Source organism: Festucalex cinctus, chromosome 10 (genome assembly GCF_051991245.1).
Source record: "Festucalex cinctus isolate MCC-2025b chromosome 10, RoL_Fcin_1.0, whole genome shotgun sequence".
In the NCBI taxonomy this organism is placed as follows: Eukaryota; Metazoa; Chordata; class Actinopteri; order Syngnathiformes; family Syngnathidae; genus Festucalex; species Festucalex cinctus.
The window spans coordinates 15,845,495-15,865,339 of NC_135420.1; the positions used below are offsets into that span (position 1 = coordinate 15,845,495).

The 19,845-nt window shown below is 40.7% G+C and overlaps 2 protein-coding genes across 4 annotated transcripts; one reads left to right on the top strand and one right to left on the bottom strand.

Annotated features, from left to right (window-relative positions):
* Positions 1–61: 61 nt before the first annotated feature.
* On the top strand, positions 62–8,812 carry LOC144027171 (afadin- and alpha-actinin-binding protein-like). 3 transcript variants are annotated; one of them, XM_077534500.1, is made up of 13 exons: positions 62–216; positions 1,425–1,528; positions 2,907–3,064; positions 3,357–3,560; positions 4,312–4,422; positions 4,617–4,752; positions 4,830–4,905; positions 4,981–5,161; positions 6,722–6,872; positions 7,169–7,284; positions 7,362–7,520; positions 7,586–7,785; positions 7,857–8,812. In XM_077534500.1, the coding sequence occupies exons 2-13, from the start codon at positions 1,510–1,512 to the stop codon at positions 7,981–7,983; spliced, it is 1,638 nt and encodes a 545-aa protein (XP_077390626.1). In that variant the 5' UTR covers positions 62–216; positions 1,425–1,509; the 3' UTR covers positions 7,984–8,812. The 3 variants fall into 3 exon arrangements, with proteins under 3 accessions (XP_077390626.1, XP_077390625.1, XP_077390627.1); XM_077534499.1 differs by having other exon boundaries at positions 79–235; XM_077534501.1 differs by having other exon boundaries at positions 80–235; positions 7,365–7,520.
* A 2,260-nt stretch (positions 8,813–11,072) lies between these two features.
* On the bottom strand, positions 11,073–19,845 carry LOC144026948 (vitellogenin-1-like). Its single transcript, XM_077534127.1, has 34 exons — positions 19,699–19,845; positions 19,421–19,438; positions 19,000–19,151; positions 18,668–18,919; positions 18,433–18,594; positions 18,206–18,354; positions 17,978–18,128; positions 17,730–17,887; positions 17,495–17,660; positions 17,292–17,417; positions 16,985–17,203; positions 16,625–16,842; positions 16,447–16,544; positions 16,252–16,376; positions 16,071–16,172; positions 15,870–15,989; positions 15,540–15,726; positions 15,349–15,442; positions 15,086–15,271; positions 14,868–15,006; positions 14,581–14,785; positions 13,752–14,503; positions 13,633–13,674; positions 13,485–13,553; positions 13,189–13,395; positions 12,966–13,108; positions 12,751–12,886; positions 12,545–12,668; positions 12,220–12,400; positions 12,044–12,138; positions 11,845–11,939; positions 11,591–11,756; positions 11,320–11,481; positions 11,073–11,243 (listed from the first exon to the last, which is right to left on the bottom strand). The coding sequence occupies exons 1-34, from the start codon at positions 19,736–19,738 to the stop codon at positions 11,143–11,145; spliced, it is 5,340 nt and encodes a 1,779-aa protein (XP_077390253.1). The 5' UTR covers positions 19,739–19,845; the 3' UTR covers positions 11,073–11,142.

Here is a 19,845-nt window from a genome sequence, read left to right on the forward strand (position 1 = left end):
GGTTTATGCACACTCAAATAAAAAGGAGTGTGCATATTCTATTGAATGGCAACGCTGGTTTTAACACTAAATCCAGGAGCCAATCCAAAGACTTGTTGTACGTTGCTATACAACATCACAACATGGCAACCAATCCGCTTGTGTTATTGCTTTGTGTGCTCTAATTTGGAGATACTCGACTTGAGAGCTGTTAAAGTGGAGCGGAGAGCGGCCAGGGTGAGAAAAATGACGTTTCGTAAGTATTTTAGATAGGTTTTATTTGCTTTCTCGTGTTTAAAATGTTAATTCGAGACGTCTGTTATAATTCATATCCAAATGCGCTTATAATAAGACGTCGTTCAGAGGATAGTTCGTACCCGAGGCAGAGCGACACCTGCTTGCATGACCTGATTCAAATGACCCTTGTGCGCTGGTTAAAATTGTAAATAAACAATTTATGATGATTGCGCTCAGATGTGATGTTACCTCATGTTCCCTCATTGTATTAAAGCACGTCATTATCATGACACATTGAAATTAATGCATTTTGCGTTGCATTTGTCATCGTCATCGTAGTTTCTTTACCTGTTCACTATTGTCATTCAAATAAATGCCTCTCAATTCACCTTCAAGGTAAGTTCAAAAACATTTTGCTGCTGCTTCCATTGTTGTATCATACTCAAATGTAGTTCAAATACTAATTCAACGATAAAACCTCGTGAAAATGTGAATTATAATGTGTATTAATGTGGAGACTATTCAGCAAGAGACGTTAAAAAAAAAATAAAAAATGGCCACCTGACAAACACAATTCGCATATTAATGTAGCCTGAGCGGGGATTACTGAGTGTGTTGTTGTGCAAATAAATCACCATACTGCCTGTCCGGGATTAGCCTGATCAGCTAAGCAAAAGCGCATTGAGATAAGATGCTGTTCCCAACCTGTGAACTGTTAAATCGTCCGCCTGCAATCACCTCAGAAAACAATAACCCAAATGGTGCGTTTCAATAAATTGCAAAATGTCATTTAAGTATAATAGTATAAAAGTGAAACTCATATTATACATATTTATTGAGCACAAACTTGCCATTGTTTTGATTGTTTCTTATGTTAAAAATTCTTGAGCTGGTGGATTTGGGGTTCTATTTCATCCCACCTGACCTCAAGACCCCCGTCTTGAGGTGTGTCGTGATTGCTGCATTAAACTAATAAAGTTTTCAACAACATTCTAATGTATTGTGATGCTGCTGTATAACTGGAGTGAACAGACTTCCTCCAAGGTTAATAATGTCCTATTGGAATCGTGGGTGTGCTGGTCGACAGCCTTGTGAAATAATCTTTAATAATCTCAGTCTTTAGCTTCATACCTACTAAAAATAGTTCTTACTTGACATCTTTAATGTAGACTATATGTTGGCACTGCTAATATGAGTCTCTATTTCAGGTGCTAGCTGCATGGGAGCATATTGGAACGCTCGACGTGTGCAAGTGTTTATGTAGTGGATTTTTCAAAACGCTCTACTTCAACCATGCCAGAGTCCTTCTCAGGTAAGTAAAAGGCTAAAACATATTAAGATTATTGTTGAAAATGAAAAGTCCAAGTAGCAACATAGAATAGAATAGAATAGAATAGAATAGAATGCCATTTATTGTCATTATACATCATAGAAGGAGATAGGCGAGCTTTCTCCTGTTCAATGCATACATCAAGATAATAATTAATAAATAAATAAATAAAAAAACGAAAGTGCAAATTGTTCAAGTGCAAGATAAAAATAAATATAAATAGTTTAAATCACATATATAAAATCTAACAGATGGGGCAAATACTAATATTAAAATAACTGATTTTTCAGATGATATTCAAAAAAAAAAAAAAAAGCACCTTAACATACATAGGATACTGTACATGAACACAAATTCTTATAGGACTCAAATTATGATTCAATCATGACAGTTATTAATCTCCATGCAGCAAAAAAAAGAAAAGAAAAAGATAATACATCAGTTATATCAATTGACTGATGTCGATTTATGGTTGCTACACTTTAATCGGCCTGCTGATAAATTGTGTGTTCTAATGTGGATCTTCCTACTCCCTTGAACATATAAATCGATATTTATTGGATGTTTCTTTTATTTTTTACTTTTAACTTTCTTTATTTGTTTATGTGTTTATATAATTATATATGCATATGTTCAATAAACTTCAACTTCAACATCAGCAATCAATTCCAAGAGGAAACTTGATGTTTTAAAACCTTTATTAAAAGGTGAGAAGATTTCCCAAAAATTGTCAACAATCTGTCAAAAAGTTGAGTCTGGCTGGAATAGCCCAGGGCCATTACATAACTGACGGGCGACTCGGGCCAAATACATTTTATAATCTTGCCAGTACAAATTTCATAAAGTAAATAGAATGAAATCACTACTTTCTTGTGTTTTGAATATTTATTATTCAGTATTTTGAGTTGTGTCCACTTACATTGATCAATTGTCATTGAGCTTTTTACCACACAGCATACATTTTTTTTGTGTTGTCAGTTTAAATCCTCTATAATTAATTGCTTGAACACGATATACAGTCAAGAAAAATGTTAAATATTTAGTTATATTTTATACTGCAATAAAACAACGTGCAAAAAAAAACCCACTACACTGAAGTAATATTTTCTTAAATGTTTAAGTAATAAAGGCACTAATTGTGAAATAAGATGAGGACTCTAAATTACCAAACTTTTTTGCCCATGCCTTCTAATGAGGGTGGAGCACAGCGTCAAAGTTTGAATTTCATTTGCAGGGTTTGCCTGCAGCAAGAGGGCCCGATCATTGCTCCTTGTAGCTTTCATTATTGTGTTACGTTATTATCCCCTGAAATATCAATCACTTACTTTACATGCGTGTTAATCAGGCATTGTTTCATCAGATGTCAAGGACGTATGCAGCAGCTCTGTCATATGTCAAACACAGCCTCAATTGGGGCACTTGGATCAACCAACGCTGCCTCTGCACAGGAAGACCTTCACGCTCATGAATTTCTGCACTGAGGACAACGTGACAGAATGTGTAACACATATCAATCAGGTTGGTGACCTCTCATCGTACGGTACTGACTCTCCAAATAACGCAACACACAGAAAAAGCAGGCAACAAAAGTGAGTAGACCGCTAAGTGAAACTATCAAACTGGACCCAATTATTTCCCCTCTCCTGTGCCATGTGACTCATAAGTACAAGACATGAAGGACCTGGGGAAAAATGTTGCTCCACAAGCAAATTTAGTACACATGCTCACAATACAGTATTATAATGTTTCCGTAAAAAATAGCACAAAAAACAAAAACCTGAAATTTTTTGGCCTCCCTCTTCATGGACAGGAGATGTTATCACTGGGACTTCAACCAGTTTGGACGCAGTCGGTCAGCAGCTCGGACGTGAACATGGTCTCGGTACTCAACTGCATGTACGAGCTGCTTCAGCTGCACCGCAGAGGCCTCCAAACCCTGGAGATCATGGAGAGGGAGAAGTTGAAATCCAGCAACAATGTGGACACCCTGCAGGTCACCAGCACGCGATTAAAGGTAACATCAACACCTGCTTTCACTTTTTTCCCTCAGCTTCAACCCCTGCGGCTTAAATAATCATGTCACTATCTTATTTTTAGCTTTGCTGTAATTCATTCAAGTTGCCTTTTTCACGAATCACAACTGAATGAGTGCCATCCATTTTACAGCATCTGATTTTTCAGGTCTGACAGAATTGTGATTACATCAAAGTTACTAAATGAAAGAATTGCATATCATGCAGCTAATATTTTTGATTTTATCACACATCTAACATTTGAACAGTTGGTTTATGCTATAAAGCAGCTAAAATAACATTGACAGTTGTAAACAGTTGGCAAACAAAGGTGGTTTTAAAACGAAAATGGTGCAACACTACCCTCTGCTGGCGGCTTGGCTCATTAGAACTCCTCAAGCGCTTGAAATTTAAAGGGCCACAGCATCATACTTCACTCCACTTCCCAATTTAAAAAAAGAAAAAGAAAAGAAAAAATAAATAAACGACAAAACTTGTCATTGGCATTGAATGTTTTGATTCCAATGAATGACTTCAATTATAATGAACTAAATCAGCAAATTTTTATTTATATTTTTAAGATGTTTTGGATGATCTGTTTGTTAACTTAATGTTTTTGAATGAAATCCGCAAACGTCTGTTCTACTGAAGCGCAAACCCTCGTCATAACAAAAACATGCCACTTATGTGATGTATTGTATCACGTTGGAATTTACATAATTGGTTTTCATTAAGTCTTTCTTGATGCCATAGGAGCAGCTTGAACTTGCCAAAAGAGAAAAAATGGCACTTTGTGAGCGGGAACGACAGCTCCAGATAAAACTGAAGAGTTTGCAGAACTGCTTGAAAAATGAAAAAGAAGAGGTGCTCATGTACACTCCCTTACGTACTCTATTTGCTATTAGTTATGCATCAGCAAATGGAAAGCTCTGATTTCTGTGAATTATCTCATCAGATCTCTGTTCAGTCATATGACCCCCAGCATAGAGATGCTGACCACATGATTAAATTGTAGCATGTATCTACCATCTTCACTACTTCCAACATTTTGGTTCCAGATTCACAGGCTGCAGAACATCATCTCCAGCCGGGCCAGCCAGTACAATCACGAGATGAAGAGGAAAGAGAGAGAGTTTAACAAACTGAAAGAGAGACTGAATCAACTCCTGGTCGACAAAAAAGAGAAGCGACTCGGTTCGATTTCCTGATTTGCACCATCATTGTATCACTAACCAATGTATGTAGAAGATGATTTTCTATTGTTTTTTTAGTTATTGATGTATCAAACACACTTGGAAGAGCAGATGGCAAGAGAAGCCTCTGGAAGACTGAGAAGACGGAATCTAAGTAAGCTGACTTTTTAACACAAAACCAGTAAAAACGTCTCTCTTTGCACTCGATAAATTGTGTGTTTCGCTGTAGGCATGAGTGGGAGATGTACAAAACTCTGCTAAGGGACTACGAGAACCGACAGAGGGGGCTACTGCTAGAAAATGCTGAGTTGAGAAAAGTGTTGAAGCTGATGAAAAACGAGATGGTGGTCATTCTCAGTTCCAGGAAGCCAGATGTCAAAGGAGACAAACAGGATGATGGTGCCATAGAAGTAGGTAGAACACAATCAATGGATAGCATACGGTATTATCGTGGTTTTGTACAGTATACTGTACTTGCTGTCATGCCCTTGGATGTGGGAAAGGAAACAGACACCAATTACCAGCCACCCGACAAGGTCCCACACGCAAAGTCACATATGTAACATTATAAGGCATACACATCTTATTTCAAGGATGGGTAATTCTAATGGGTAATATATACTGGAATGGCCCACAATTTTTTTTATCAGTGCTACTAGGACCACACACTTCCTAACCAGATGTATGACAAAAATGCTAATTTAATTATGGACAAAATACACTCATATGTGCAAAATTCATGCTCTTAATGTGCCACTATTTTCAATACATTTTTCAATGTATGTATATGCTACTACAAACAACAAAATGCTGTTGCATTAAAATTACCATTCAAGTGTGGAACAAAACTGCAAAACCAGAAACCAACATTATCATTTGCTCCCAAAAACGTATAAATACGTTCTATTTTAATGTTTTATGTGTCCTAAAGACATATTTATACATTTTGTATGTTTGTGTGTGTTTTTTTTTTTAATGCTAGAGCATATGCAGCCTCTCTACTACAGAGAACGGTTGAAGCAATGGCAGTTATTACAAAAACAACCAGCAGGTGGCAGCAGAGTATAAGAGATCAACCAGCACCATGTTAAAAAAGCTGATTTCCCCACAGTTCTAAGCAAATTCGTGAATAATGATGAAACTTAGCTATATTCTAATGCTAATTGATGCAAAACGGAAACAGATAGAAATATACTTTTTTTTTTTTTCCCCTGAGGAAAAAAAGAAATTCTGTTTCTTTTGTGTGGGCCTTGCAAAATCTGTCAAAATCCAGGAAAGCAGCTGTGAGCGAAGGGTTGTTGCTTCACTGAAAATGTCTGGGAGTGAACAAGAACAAAATTTATACACTTTTTTTTTTTTTTTTTTCACAAAAACAACCTCAATCAAAATTGTACTATTATTGGGTTACTATGTCTTGCATATCATTAAAAAACAACAACATATTAGGCCTAGTAATATTAAGCAGTTTAAGCGCAGACATGTCATGGTTGCGCTTAAACTGTTTTGGATTTGCATATTTGCTGCTTTTTTTTCCTTTTTTGAGTATATTTCCCATCTTTTTCTGCAAATCCATCACTTCTCAGGAAAAGAGAAAAATAGAATGTGTGTTGACTTTTCATTGTAAGCAAGAGCACGCCATTTTCAACACTTCATATTGGTCATTAATTTGTAAAAATAACATCCATTTGGGGACTGACCAATAGTATCATATCAATTTGTGGAAAAAAAAAAATACAAAATTTACCAAATGTACACATAGGAGGTTTCGGCACAATGCCAGCAAATATGCTGCAGTTTTTTTCATGCTTGTGTGTGTTTTAATAAGTTTAATGTGAGTGAGCTAAAACAAAGAAATGTTTTTTATTGTGTTTGGGTCTGGTATGTATCCCCGCAATAAACTGGGGTTCACTGTATAATGGTCCCTAAGCTGAACTGATAGAATAGTTTTTTTGTTTTGTTTTTTGGTCCAGGTGGACTCAGAAGAAGAAGAAGAAGAAGGCATTGATTCCTGTAAGGAGAGCATGGAGCTGTTGAGTGTTCACACTCAGGAGAAGTTGACCAACAGTGTTCGACGTCAGTGGAGAAGACTGAAGAACCACGTTGAGAGACTGGACAGCCGAGGTGAGGAAATGGATGGATGGAATGATTTCATTTCATTGTAGAATTTTTAAGTCATTGAAAAGGACAAAAGTATTGGGACACTTGACGTACAGGGAGTGAACATATCAAGCTGCTCCCTCCTTTGCAGATCTATTCTATTCCAAGCACGCCTTGAAGGACAATGTTTTGGTCTTCCCTGGCCTGGACTGTTCTCTCAAAGTTGGCAATAGAATTGTCCAAAGGTTTTAAGATGATGAATTAAGATCAAGGGCTTGTTTACACAACTGAACATCTGTGTTTGTCGTTGACTTGGACAGATGAGAGCGAAGACACTGATAATGTTCCCCAGGAAATGTCAAAGGAAATGGGCAAACTGAAGCTGGAGGTTCGACAGTGTAAAGACTACATTGAGAAACAGCAAGACCTCCTGCAGGTAAGAAACGACATTTCATTGTTTGCATCTTGCAGGGTTGGCAAATACCGTCTGTAAACATCTTTTCCGCCTGGTAGCAGAAGTGTGAGGAGGAGACGTCCACCACGCTGGCCGACTGCCACTCGTTCCAGGAGGATCGTCTGCGAGACGAGTGGAAGAACCTGGAGGAGCAGAGGAAGAGCTTTGACAGGGAGAGGAGGAACTTCACAGAGGCAGCAATTCGACTGAGTCAAGAGGTGATTGCGAGAAGGAATCCACGAAGATGTGCATGCTGATGTTGGATTTTGCGATCCTGTTGCAGAGGAAGACATTTGAGGAAGATCGCGCGACGTGGCTCAAACACCAGTTTTTAAATCTGAACCCTGCGGTAGCTGAAACCGAGCCCGGTCGAGCATCACTTCCAGAAAGGCCCGTCGCCTCCCCCGCCTCTGGACGTGCAACAAGCGTATCTTCGTCCACGTCTGACCTACTTCACGCGTTAAGCCTCATCTGCGAAAACGGGTACACTATATGTGCTGATTTTAATGTTGTCCGTAGAATCTCCCTAAACGGGCGGCTTGTGTGACTTTCAGCTCGAACAAACCAAAGAGGGGTGAAGATGCAGGAGACGCCAGCTCCTTGGCAACGCAGCACAAATGGTGCATCAGCGGCGGCGATCACAGCAGCCTCACAATCACGCGAGAAAACGGCTCAGTCTGAAGCTAGCTATAAGAACCAGTGAGAATGTCCATGCACTCAATCAGATGTTTTCGATGTAGATTTTGTGGAGACATGTTTTCAATTGCACTGTTGTGTTTATTATATTAGAGAGACTCCAAAGGTAGGGGCACAGTACAAGAAAGAATCATGTACAGTAGTTGAGTCATGAGGCTCGTCAGTTATGGGTGCATTTAAACAAAAAGTTTCAAGACGAACAAGTAGAGGTTGAGAGGAAAATAGGAATAATATTGATTATTTTTTGTTGCATTTAGTCCAATTCAGGATTAGACACACATTACTTGTGGTTATGAATGTTAACTTTTTATTTTTTATCTGATGGGATGAGACTAGTGTTTACACTTGAAATTTGAATTTTTCAATGAATGCAAATACTTCTATGTGAATTGTGTTCTCTACTCCTTTTGAAATACCGCCCCGTGGACCTGGGTTTTGCACTAGGGGTGAGTAAATAAAACAAAGCATATAATTTTCACCCAAAATTTGGGGTGTTATCAATTTATTTTCACGTTAAAGTAAACGCTTTGATCGACTCGGGTTCTGATGACTGTTTTATTGACTAGGGCCTCGTGAGTTCTCTTAAGTGTCTTACGTTTTTGCGGTTCTTGCTTTCCCTAATCAAGTGGCCATACCTGACAGTTTGGAAAAGGAAATTCTTTTGTATGCACTAATTCAAGGTTCAAAGCTTTAAGAAGCTTTTGTATAAACAAAAGATTCCACTGCATTTTGTGGCATTGAATAGCTTCTGTATTTGTTTTTAGACATTTTGAAAGAAAACTATCTTTGCCAAATAAATGAAAAGCACATTAAAGTCTCGTATCTCCCTGCCTCTCTTGAGCCAGAATCTCACCTACCTTTAACCACAGACGGTCACAAATTACAATGTGTCAAAATAACAGACACTCATTAATTAGTTTTACCCTGATTATACAAGACATAACTGATTTCAATAAGACTCAACGAGTAACTATCTGAACAGTAAACCATGACAACATGAACTGGATCTTGTGAACTGACATCAGCTGCTGAGGTAATGGTGGATGAAATGCACTCTGAACCTGAAAATAATCATCAGGTATTTGAGTAAAATACATTTCATGTGGAGCTAGTATTCAAGCATCACGTCTTCATTGTAATGGTCGATAATCTACAATTGGGTGGATATCAGCCCAAATTGTACAATTTGCTGTTGATTTCAAATAATGTGTCATTCTCTCTATGTCATTCTTATCTATGTGGCGCCTCTTTAATTTGTTGTGCCAACTGACAATACCAAGAGCTCACTTCACAAGTCAAAATGACTGCAGGTCTTATTCGGTAAAATGACGCTCTCCACCAAACCGCCATTGAAAAGTATTGGACTTTGAATCATTTTAATTTGATATGTGAGTATTATTTTGATTTCAAAATGTGATGAAATGGCGGTTGATTTCTATAACAATCTGCTCGGTTTGTTTTTTATTCACAAGCAAAAGCAATACAATACGGCGTTTGTTTTCACAGCGTAAGCCGTAAAGGAAACATTTGCATTGCATTGCGACGCTCTCATTTGTCCATTCATTTAAATGTCCATAAAATACAAATTATTGGTGCAATCATCTTTTATATTTTTAGACGTTGACGTGGGCATAAAGTAGAGCTGGATTTTCATATAGCATAACCGAGTGTTAATGCATCTGTGCGTGAAAATTATTGCAAAATTGAACTGCTCCACAGTGATTTGTTCGCGAAAGGCGGATATTCTGTACAATACTTTGAGCTGATTGGACGATGCGGCACCCTGTGCACGTTTGTTTTGACCAATCACGGCCACGGATGTAAATATCGTCTTCGTTCTCGTTGTTTTGGGGGGCGGTGTAGGTGGAAACATCTTTACCGCCTAAAAATTCACAAAGTAGCTCTTATTGTTTGTAACAATTATCGGCCGGTTGTAAGTTTTACTACCTCATCAAGGACAAAGGAACATCATTTCCCCCACCCGCTCTGAATCCAGGAGACTGAATGACGAGGGATTTTTTATTTTTTTTTTCCCCTGAAACCTGACTGAGTGTCTGACTGAGTGTGGTGAATAAACATTCATTAGAATCTGTGAAAAATGCACAAGATGTAGACCTAATTCAAAAGCAACAAAATATGCTGTTACAATTGGATTGTTAGATTGGCGGTTTGTGTTTCCAGAGGACTATTTTAACTGTTGCACAAACAACACATGGGCGGAGCAAGTAATGTAGCTATATGAGTGATGTAGTGTTGAAATGAAATGAAATGAAGTGAAGTGAACAAATGCAAGAGCTCTAACCGTCCATTCTGTATAGTTGAAAGACAGAACAGAATGAAACATTAAGCAACAGTCACTTATGGCAGTATGGGAGCACGCGAACACACAGTGTCGACTCTTTAATTTGTTATGCCAATAGTTCACTCCTGGCCTTGTCTTGTGTACTAAGGCTGCTGCTCTCGCAAGTGACACGTGGTACTGGTGAGTTGTTGTTTTTTTTATTCCTAATTAACTAGTACTTGTTTAAACTCTACTAGTTATTGCTCCCTTTGGCTATCCAACAGCACCTGTCAATGGCTAGCAAGCAGCTCCCTCAGCCCATCACTGAGAAATGATTTCCATGTTGTTTCACTCAACATGGGGGGGAATGAACAACTTATTGACTTTATTTTGGGGGGGGGGTTCCCCCCATCCAGAGATGGTCATTGATTGGTACAAAATGTTGTTTTTTGTTTGTTTGTTTGTTTGTTTGTTTTTACAGGAGATGTTTAGTTTAATTTTATATTTATTTAATCTTAAATTCTGTTTGTAGTTAAGATATGTTTAAATGTGTATCTTGTTTTATATTGTAACCTGTTTGTCTATGCCTGGACCTCGAGTCTGTGTACACAGCTGATTGATTGCCAAGAGACTTCGATGTATGCATTTTTGAAACCCTGTTTTTGCAATTTTTCATCCATCCATCCATCCATCCATCCATCCATCCATCCATCCATCCATCCATCCATCCATCCATCCATCCATCCATTTTCTAATCACATATTCCTCACAAGATGACTCCAAACCAGCAAGATCATTTTTGAGATGCGCTTTATTTACTATAACATTCAAAACTTTGAGATGAAGTGACTGGTTAAATGTTGTTATGCACACTGAGCAGTGCAGCTGCAAGCGAGGTGGGCTTGGGTTGTTTCCCTCAGGTCCACGCTGTAGTTGAAAAAGTCCTGGGGGATGTTGGTGCTCTCTATGCATACGAAGAGATAAGAGCCACATGAGAAATCTGTTTTATTCTTCTGCTGCATGATTTATCAAACACTCACTTTTGGGTGGACAATGGAAGCCAATGGTGACGGCGGTGGTCTTGATGGGGCGGCAGCCAGGCAGGCAACGCAGTACAGGCTCAACAGAGAAGCATTTGGAATCCTGGCCATGAACATTCATCTTTTTCTCCAGCTGCACAGGCTCTAGCTTCATGCGACACTCTGCAAAAAAATATGGATGTTACTTCCTGCATGTGTCACTTTACATTAGTTTCAGGCTTACAGCAAATGTCTTTCCTTACATCGAAATGGTTCATGTTTTGTATCTCACCTGTGGTGTCCCGGCAGCTTTCGGCAGGCAGAACCCAGGAATGAGCAAAGCTAATGGGGTTCTTAGTCACATGTCCGCTGGGCGTGCTGTATTCCTGTCTTGTCTCACCGTCGCCCTTTCCACAGAGTCCACAAGTCTTTCCCTTAATCCAGTCCGCAATTAGAATCTGCATGGAAACATGGAATCAACCATTCAGTCATGTGTAAAACAGATCTGGTGATCATCTTATTCACATGAGCTTTAAACTTATTGACCTTCCAAGAAGTGCTGTCAAAGTAGACTTCATGAAGTCCCAGGCTTGGGGCGTAGACAGAGATGCCATCTCTGTTTCTTCTGATCTGAATTTGAACTGGAAAAACAATTGAGAATCCACTAGTTACAATTGGTAGTACATTGAAAGGACGAGAATATTTGTTCTTACACAGCAGTGCTACAATTTTAAGGATGACTAACCTTTAGGGTGACTATATGGCAAATTGCTGGTGGGCACCTCCCTTCCGTTAACCTTCACAACCACATCAGTGTTCCTCAGGAACAGGTCAATATCACTAAGGGAAAAGTGAAGATAATTTCATTTTTTTTGCAACATCATTGCTCATTTAGCGCCACTTGTTCTTATTTCAACTTACATGTCAGCGATTTTAACGTTAATATGGTTGCGCACATTATCATCCTTCCTCAACAAGACCATGAACTTCATCTCCTCACTGCAGTCCTGAGCCAGAACCTGGTAGCAAAACTGAGGCATCTCGTTCTTGTACTTCATGCCATTGAACGTGGTCACTGTGTCTCTGCTGAAGCTACATTCAGCTGAACAGAAGAGGAAAACAAGACAGTTAGATATACGAATAAGTGACAACGATTACATGCAATCAATAGTCTGGGTTTTGAAAGGGTTAGTTACTGTATGTAAACGTAGTCACGAGTGCAAGTATTGTCAGTGCTGTATGCTACCTGCGGCGGCCTTGGAAATCAAGTAACGGACTTTATCAGCCACGTCATCAAAGGGTGTTAGTCCTTTCAACTCATCCAGTGGCAGAGCAAGGGGTAGACGCAAAGCCAGCTTATAGATGCTGCGCTGTAAACAGAATTGTGCAATTGTTCAGAATCATCTTTTGAAGCAAATCATTGGCTATTCAGAAATGCTGTGTTGTTCTTACAGTTGGTGTCTTGAAAATCAAATCCAAAGTCCTCTCCGATGTTGCGGCCACTGTGAATGACAGCTGATTGACACTGTTGGCGTCCTTCCCTCGGATGAATCTGTCCAGTACGTAATCAGGAATGTAGTGATATGCCCTGTGATGGAAGATTTTAGTACAGACATTGTATATTTTTTAAGTCAGTCTTTGTGTTTGTGGTGATTGAGCTTGCATACTTCTTTGCGTAGTGTTTGAAGGCACTTGGGAGTTGTTTCCATGCCATTCTAAGGCGAGCAGCTGGGCTATGACCAAGAAGACCAGTCTCAGCAGTGACTGTCATGTCATACAGTTTGCCTGGCTTTCCCCAAACAATTTGGGCCTTTCGAGATACAACAGATTGCATGTCGCCATTGATAAACGCACACATGTTTTTTAATTGTAGGGTAGAAGTTTTCTCACTGTGACTTTGTGCTTGCTGAGCAAAACACCATCAACACGGAGCCTCCAGTTGTTGTCAGGAGCCAGGGCAGCCAGGATGATCTGAACTCGAGCATTAACCTTGTCTGCGTAGCCAGTGATTTGGTATCCCTGGAGCTTTTTGTCAGTCCTCACAGCTTGCAGGATGACCACAAAAGCAGGAGCATGTTCATCACCAAGAAATTTGTTCTACGGGAAGAAAAACAAAACATACACTATGCCATCTAGCCAGAAGATTTGACGTATGAATGATCATGTTCCAGAAGATCAAGTTTCACCTTGGTGTAGAGGGCCTCAAGACTTGCGCCGCTGCTTCTGCTCTTTGGAGTCGATGAGGTAGCTTTAGACTGCAACAAGATAAGATTGTAAAAATTAAATCCGCACCTTCATCATTGTGCGTAAGCAGCATGTTCATTGCTCACATACCTTCTTGTGGTCTCTCTGGAAGAGGCGCTTTTCGGGAATTCGCTGTCGAGACAAAGAAAACAATTGAGAGATTCCGCAGTTGTTCACTCAAATTAAAATGTCTGCTTTGACATGGTTACCTTCGAGATGTGACGACTGGAAAGGGAACTGGAACGAGATCTGGAGCTGAGGAGAGATTCCAAACTAGATGCAGAGCTGGTGCTTTTGCTGCTTCTGCTCCTGCTGCTGCTGCGTTTTCCGACGCTGTGTTTGCTGCTGCTGCTTCTGCTGCTGCTGCTTCTGCGTTTTCCGACGCTGTGTTTGCTGCTGCTGCTGCTGCTGCTGCTGCTGCTGCTGCTGCTGCTGCGTTTGCCGACGCTGTGTTTGCTACTACCGCTGCTGCTGCTGCGTTTACCGACGCTGTGTTTGCTACTGCTGCTGCTGCTGCTGCTGCTGCTGCTGCTGCTGCTGCGTTTACCAACGCTGTGTTTGCTGCTGCTGCTGCTGCTGCTGCTGCTGCTGCTGCTGCTGCTGTTGCTGTTGCTGTTGCTGTGTCTGCCGACGCTGTGTTTGCTGCTGCTGCTGCTGCGTTTACCGACACTGTGTTTGCTGCTGCTGCTGCTGCTGCTGCTGCTGCTGCTGCTGCTGCTGCTGCGTTTGCCCACGCTGTGTTTGCTGCTGCTCTTGCTACTGCTAGCGGAGGATGAAGATGACTTGCTTGAAGAAGAGGACGAGGAAGAGGTGCCATTCAAGAGTTTCTTGAGCTTCATCAAGACTGGTCTTCCCTCAATGATTTCCTCTTCAGCCAGGGTGATCTTCTTGATGATCTTCTCTGCAGCCTTTGGACCAACTTGAACCAGCATCTCCAGTCTTTCAATTGATTCATCTTCATCTGAAATTGACATTAAATGAGGGAATTGCTTATCTAATGTACTCTAGGCATGCTATTTCAAGAATTCTATTACTTACTTCGCTTCACTGACACAGAGACAGAGTGCTTTCCAGCCATTCTGTATAACAGAATGTCCCTGATAAAAGCAGCGTTGTCTGTGGCAACCTTGACACAGCCTCTCAGTCCAGTTCCGTAAGCTTGGAAGCAGTACTTTTTAGAAAATGCTCTCTTTCTGATGGGTTCTATTCCAATAAAATCCTGAATGATCTCTGAAGATGCAGACTATTGAAAGGAAAATACAGGTAAATGACAGTCTGGATTTTTCCATACGCATGTTACTGCCCCTGATATTTAAAAAGCTTACCAAACTAGCAGACCGAGAGGAACTTCTTGAGTTGTGGATCTCCTTTGAACCTGGTCTTGTGTATTGGGTAGGGATGAGGGGGGTGATTCTGGCATTGGGGATATCTTCAACGTTTCTCACGACAGCATGGCTCACAACCCTGTTAAAGGCATCAAAGTCTTGGTTTTGTTCCCCCTCTCAAATTGAATACTGTACTGAAACAGAAAGTAATGTCTTACTCAATAGCTGCAATTTCTTCAGGTACAGAAACGGGTAGAGCTGAAATCTTATATAGACCCTCATTGACATCAACTCTTGCTGAAATGGAGGCTGGTACAACAGCGTTGAGCTTGGCTCTTGAGATGAGGGCAGCCTGGAGAATTGCAGTGTTGACTCCCATCACAGCGAACCCGTTCGCAATGACGCTAGAAAGAGAGGATGTGGTTCAGATGTTATGATCCAAATGATAATGTTTGATATCACAATCAAGCTTTGTATTCACCTTGGTTTGATGTCAGCCATGAGCTCAATGTTGGTCTTCAGGAGCTGGCGGAACTCGATAGGCTCTGGCAGAGCTGGAGTTGCGGTTGCCTTGACTAACAGAAAGCACAGTTTTGTTTTGTTTTCTCTTGGGTTAATAAAAAAACAACATATCATCAGCAGAAGTAGAGTTGTTTGACAGACAGTGCATACTTTTAACAGCAGCAACAGTCACAGCAGCAGTGTACAGGCCTAGCTCCATTGGAAGTCCAGCAGCTGTTGGCATGATGCGCCTCACTTCAGTAGCCAGCACGGGCTTTGCTACATGGAAGGCTACTCCTGCTATCAGAGATTTGATAGCATCCCGACCAAGCTCCTGAACCCGCGGCGCCTTGGCCAGCTGTGAAGAAAGAATGCATCTTCATGTAAATCCATTAAGAACATGTTTTGGGGTTTTGTTCTTTTGGACTTTAGCTTTCTTTAAGACTTGAAACCCCCTTAGTTGTTGTTGGCAAGTCTGAAAATCTTTCAAAGTAACAGTACCGTGATGGCCTGGTTGACCAAATCCTGGTTGATTTCAGCAAAGGCAATTTCTTGTCCGAAGAACCTGACGTAGATGGAGGCGAGAGGCTTGCTGGTGGGCGTGGATCTCCAGTCAAGCAGCTGTAAAAACACAAAAATACATCCTGACTTAGAACAGACCTGCACTGTATGACATCCAGTAGCTTTCTGTTAATGGCTTACTGCTTTGATGACCCGCTGCATCTTGGTGATCCTGTTTGCATCATCAGTTAATTCATGGTTTTTCATCAATGCCTCCTGGAGTCCCTCAGTTCTCACGCCAACCTAGCAAATTATCAGCAATGTCAAATTGAAAATAAAATACACACTCGTAATTCCAAGTAAGGGGTCTTTAGAATGTTACTTCAAGGACGTCAGCAGCAGCTCCAGCAATGTAGGCACTGGTCTTAGCCACAATGCTTCTTGGCAAAATAGTGGCAGCATCATTGATGTAGAAAGTACTGGCAGTAGCACCAAGCATCAAGGGATCTGGACAAATACATTTAGTTTAACAGCAACAAGGAATGTGGGGCCATGTAACATATTGTTTTACTCTTACTGCTATATAAGTCCATCTGAATGGCTCTGCTGTAGCGAAGGCTCAGTCTTTCCAGTTTGCGGCTCAAGATTTTGACTGCAACGTTGCAGGCAGCGGCACTGTAATATAAATTTGCTAGCATTAGTTTATATAAGACAAATGTTACTATGAACACAGTGTGTCTTGAAAGGGCTTTTACATGGAAGCATGGTTCGGGGAAGTGCTCCTGGTCAGGGACTTCATGTGAGAGTAGGTGAAGCTGGCCACCTGCAAGTTCTCCTCCATCTTCACAAGGTTGGCAAGACTTGTCACTAAACCAACCGGTGGCCGGGTCTCGAAGATAACGATGCATGCAAGCATGCGGAGCTCAGGGTGAAGAGCCTTGTCCATATACAGTTGAAGAGCAACATCCTGGACCTAATTTAGGGTAGACATGTACAGGGTATTTTGTGAAGACTTTAGTTATTGGAGAATAGGAATAGAACATTCAGATGACCTCAGGTAAGGGCAGCATCAAACGCTTTGTGAAAGATTGTGAGTTGTAGCATTGCAAATATACCATTCTTGGTTCCTTCTTGGCGATATTCCTCAAGGCCATGATTGCTTCTGCGTGAACTCTGGTGGGTAAGCTTGTAGCTGCAGTGCCATGAATGGGAAGGACCTTTGTGATCGGCTTTAGGCTCATTGGATGGCCAGCGTTACTCAACGTCTTCAAGATGGAAACAATTTGCCATGTATCGCCCTTGGAGATAGCCTCCGCAAGAAGGTTGTGGATGGGCTGTTTGAGAAAAGGACAGGATTGATTCTCCTCTCATTTGGAAATAGAATTAACCTGACAAAATTACTTTATGTTAAGCTCATTTCACCTTGACCAGGTCAACGGGGCAGATGGTCTTTTCGGCACAATATTTAGAAATCATGGTACCATAGCCAAGCAACGCAATCTCAGCCAGAACTGGGTACTTCTTTATCTTGGGGTTGACAGTCAACCTCTAATAAAGAAAGATAGTGAAATGTTTCATATTCAAACAAAGAACAATGTTAAGATTGTATGGGCAGCTTTCCTCACATCAAACAGCTGAATGGCCTCATTGTTGGCTGTCACCAAATGAACTGACGCAACCAAAGCTTGAGCAACCTCCATTATGCTGAGTTCATCTGACTCGTATTCCTGGATGATGAATCTCAGAGCAACTGGAGTTCCAGCGGAAGGCAGTGCATCCAAGATCCATTGCCTGGAAGGTAAGAGTAATTAAGATTTGTTCTTTTGGTTTTTATTACTGAAATGCTGCTAAATATGATACCTGTGGGCTTTTATCGCCTTGTGCTGGCGCCAGAGCATTTGCAGGTCTTCGAATTTGGCCATACGGAGGAGTTGAATGAGCTCCAAAAATTTGAGAGGGGCATCGTCATGGACTCTCTCCACATTGTTGGTGATTATGTGATTTAGAAGCTCCGCTATCTGCAAACAAATTAACGTATATCATCAAATATGCTAGGAATTGCATTTCTTCTTCAACACTGGTGATCTCAAAGAAGTCTAATGAAATACCTGAGTTTGAAGGTTGGTGATCTTCACAAGCTGAATGGGTGTTTGCAGCAGCTCGGTGGAGAATTCATACTGGAGGGATCCACGTTGACGATACTCAGTTTTCACAGGCGTTAAGGGATTATTCTGGACCTCGAGGAAAACCAAACGTTGCCTAGGGAATAGGGAGATAAGATAAATTGCTTGCTTGTCTCCTAACTTTAACATAGATATAATTTTCATTTTTCTTACTTGGTCTCCATTTGAGCTGCTCCATTCCTCTCGTTGAAAGGTGTGAACTGAATGAGCTCATTGACTGATGCTTCCAAGATCATGATACCGTTAGGAACTGTCTTCATAACGTAATTGTATGCGGCTGCTCCCTTGAAGCTCTTGGAGTCCTGAAAGACAAATAGTAACCTTAGCACGCCATTGTGTTTCCTTCCACGTACCATTACAGAGACTAATCATGCAGTTACCCGCTGACACTTGGCACATGTCTCAGTGTAGGCCAACCCGATGTCCTTCATGATCCTTTCCTGACAATGGTTCAGATCCCTGGTCTTCGTCAGGAGGATGCGTTCAGCCTTTTGTTCTTCAGTGATGGCATAGAAAGTCTTGCACACACCCTGAGCTCCGGCCTTGAGACAAAAGAAGGCATTTAATAATGTGCTGTGATTTATACTTGCAGTGCAGAGGACGTCTTTGGTTTACTTCCTGCATCTCGTAGACATTCTGTGTCTTCTTTAGGTTGAGCTGCAGGACGTTCAGGATACCTCTGTAGATGTTCAGCACCATGACCGAGACTCCCTCGGGTGCGTACATTTTTCCGACAACACCATTGGTGTACTCAAACTTGATGGGGATCATAAGCTGAGGTGCCAGGACTGAAGTCAGTTTGGCGGCCGGAGTGAAAGTATCCTTGGGCCAGACATCACTGTACTCGAAGAACTCAGGATCAGCAAGCTACGGTTTCATATACGAATGTAAATCATTGTGCTTTTCCTACCCAGGCGTTGCCTGAATATCATACTGATCTACTTTACCTTGAGCAGGAGCGCGTTTGGTTCAACGCGGCTGATTAAAACTTTGCTCCTCACTTTGAGTCCAGCTCTCGCCAATCCTTCATCCGGTAGACCGCCAAGGAGCAGTGTCTCATATTTGTACACATAAGTCTTACCGGTGGCAAAGTCGGGGGCTTGAAAAGTCAAAGTGTTTATTAGCACATGCACAGATAAGAACACTTTTCCATACAGTACAATTATTTTTTTTATTAAAGCCTAGTTGTTTTTGTGCAGTCTATATATCTTGACTGTGCAATGAAAAGCGTGTATCTCCATATATTATAGTTAGATTTCATTGATTGAAAGCATAACAGACATTACTTTCTCACAAATTTAAGAGATACACTTTTTTTTGCAGAGCTGGGAGGATCTACTGTTTGTAAAAATTTAATTCCAAACTTACCGAAGTTATGTTGACAGGCTAAAAAGAACAGAACAGAAATGCATAATCAATTAAATATACAGTTGGCCCACAACGCAAACAGGCTACATTTTTTTTCAATTGACAATATCCAATTTTGATTTTAATTTTGAAAAATTCAAACAAAACATAAATAAATAAGCATTACTATAAAATAAAATAAAACACTGAGTTAGAACATCACTTTCTAAAATGCTAACTGGAAAAAAAAAAAAAAAAAAAACTCAATCTAAAAAGTGAATGATATCACAGAGACTTACCCGCAAGGGCCAGAGTCAGGGCAAGCACAACCACTCTCATGGCTGATGGGTCGTACTTGTCGGCACTCACAAGCAGCCTTTTATAGCGAAAAATTGTCCTGCCCAGCTATTTACTTGGTCAAAGTCAAGCATCATTTGCAAATATTT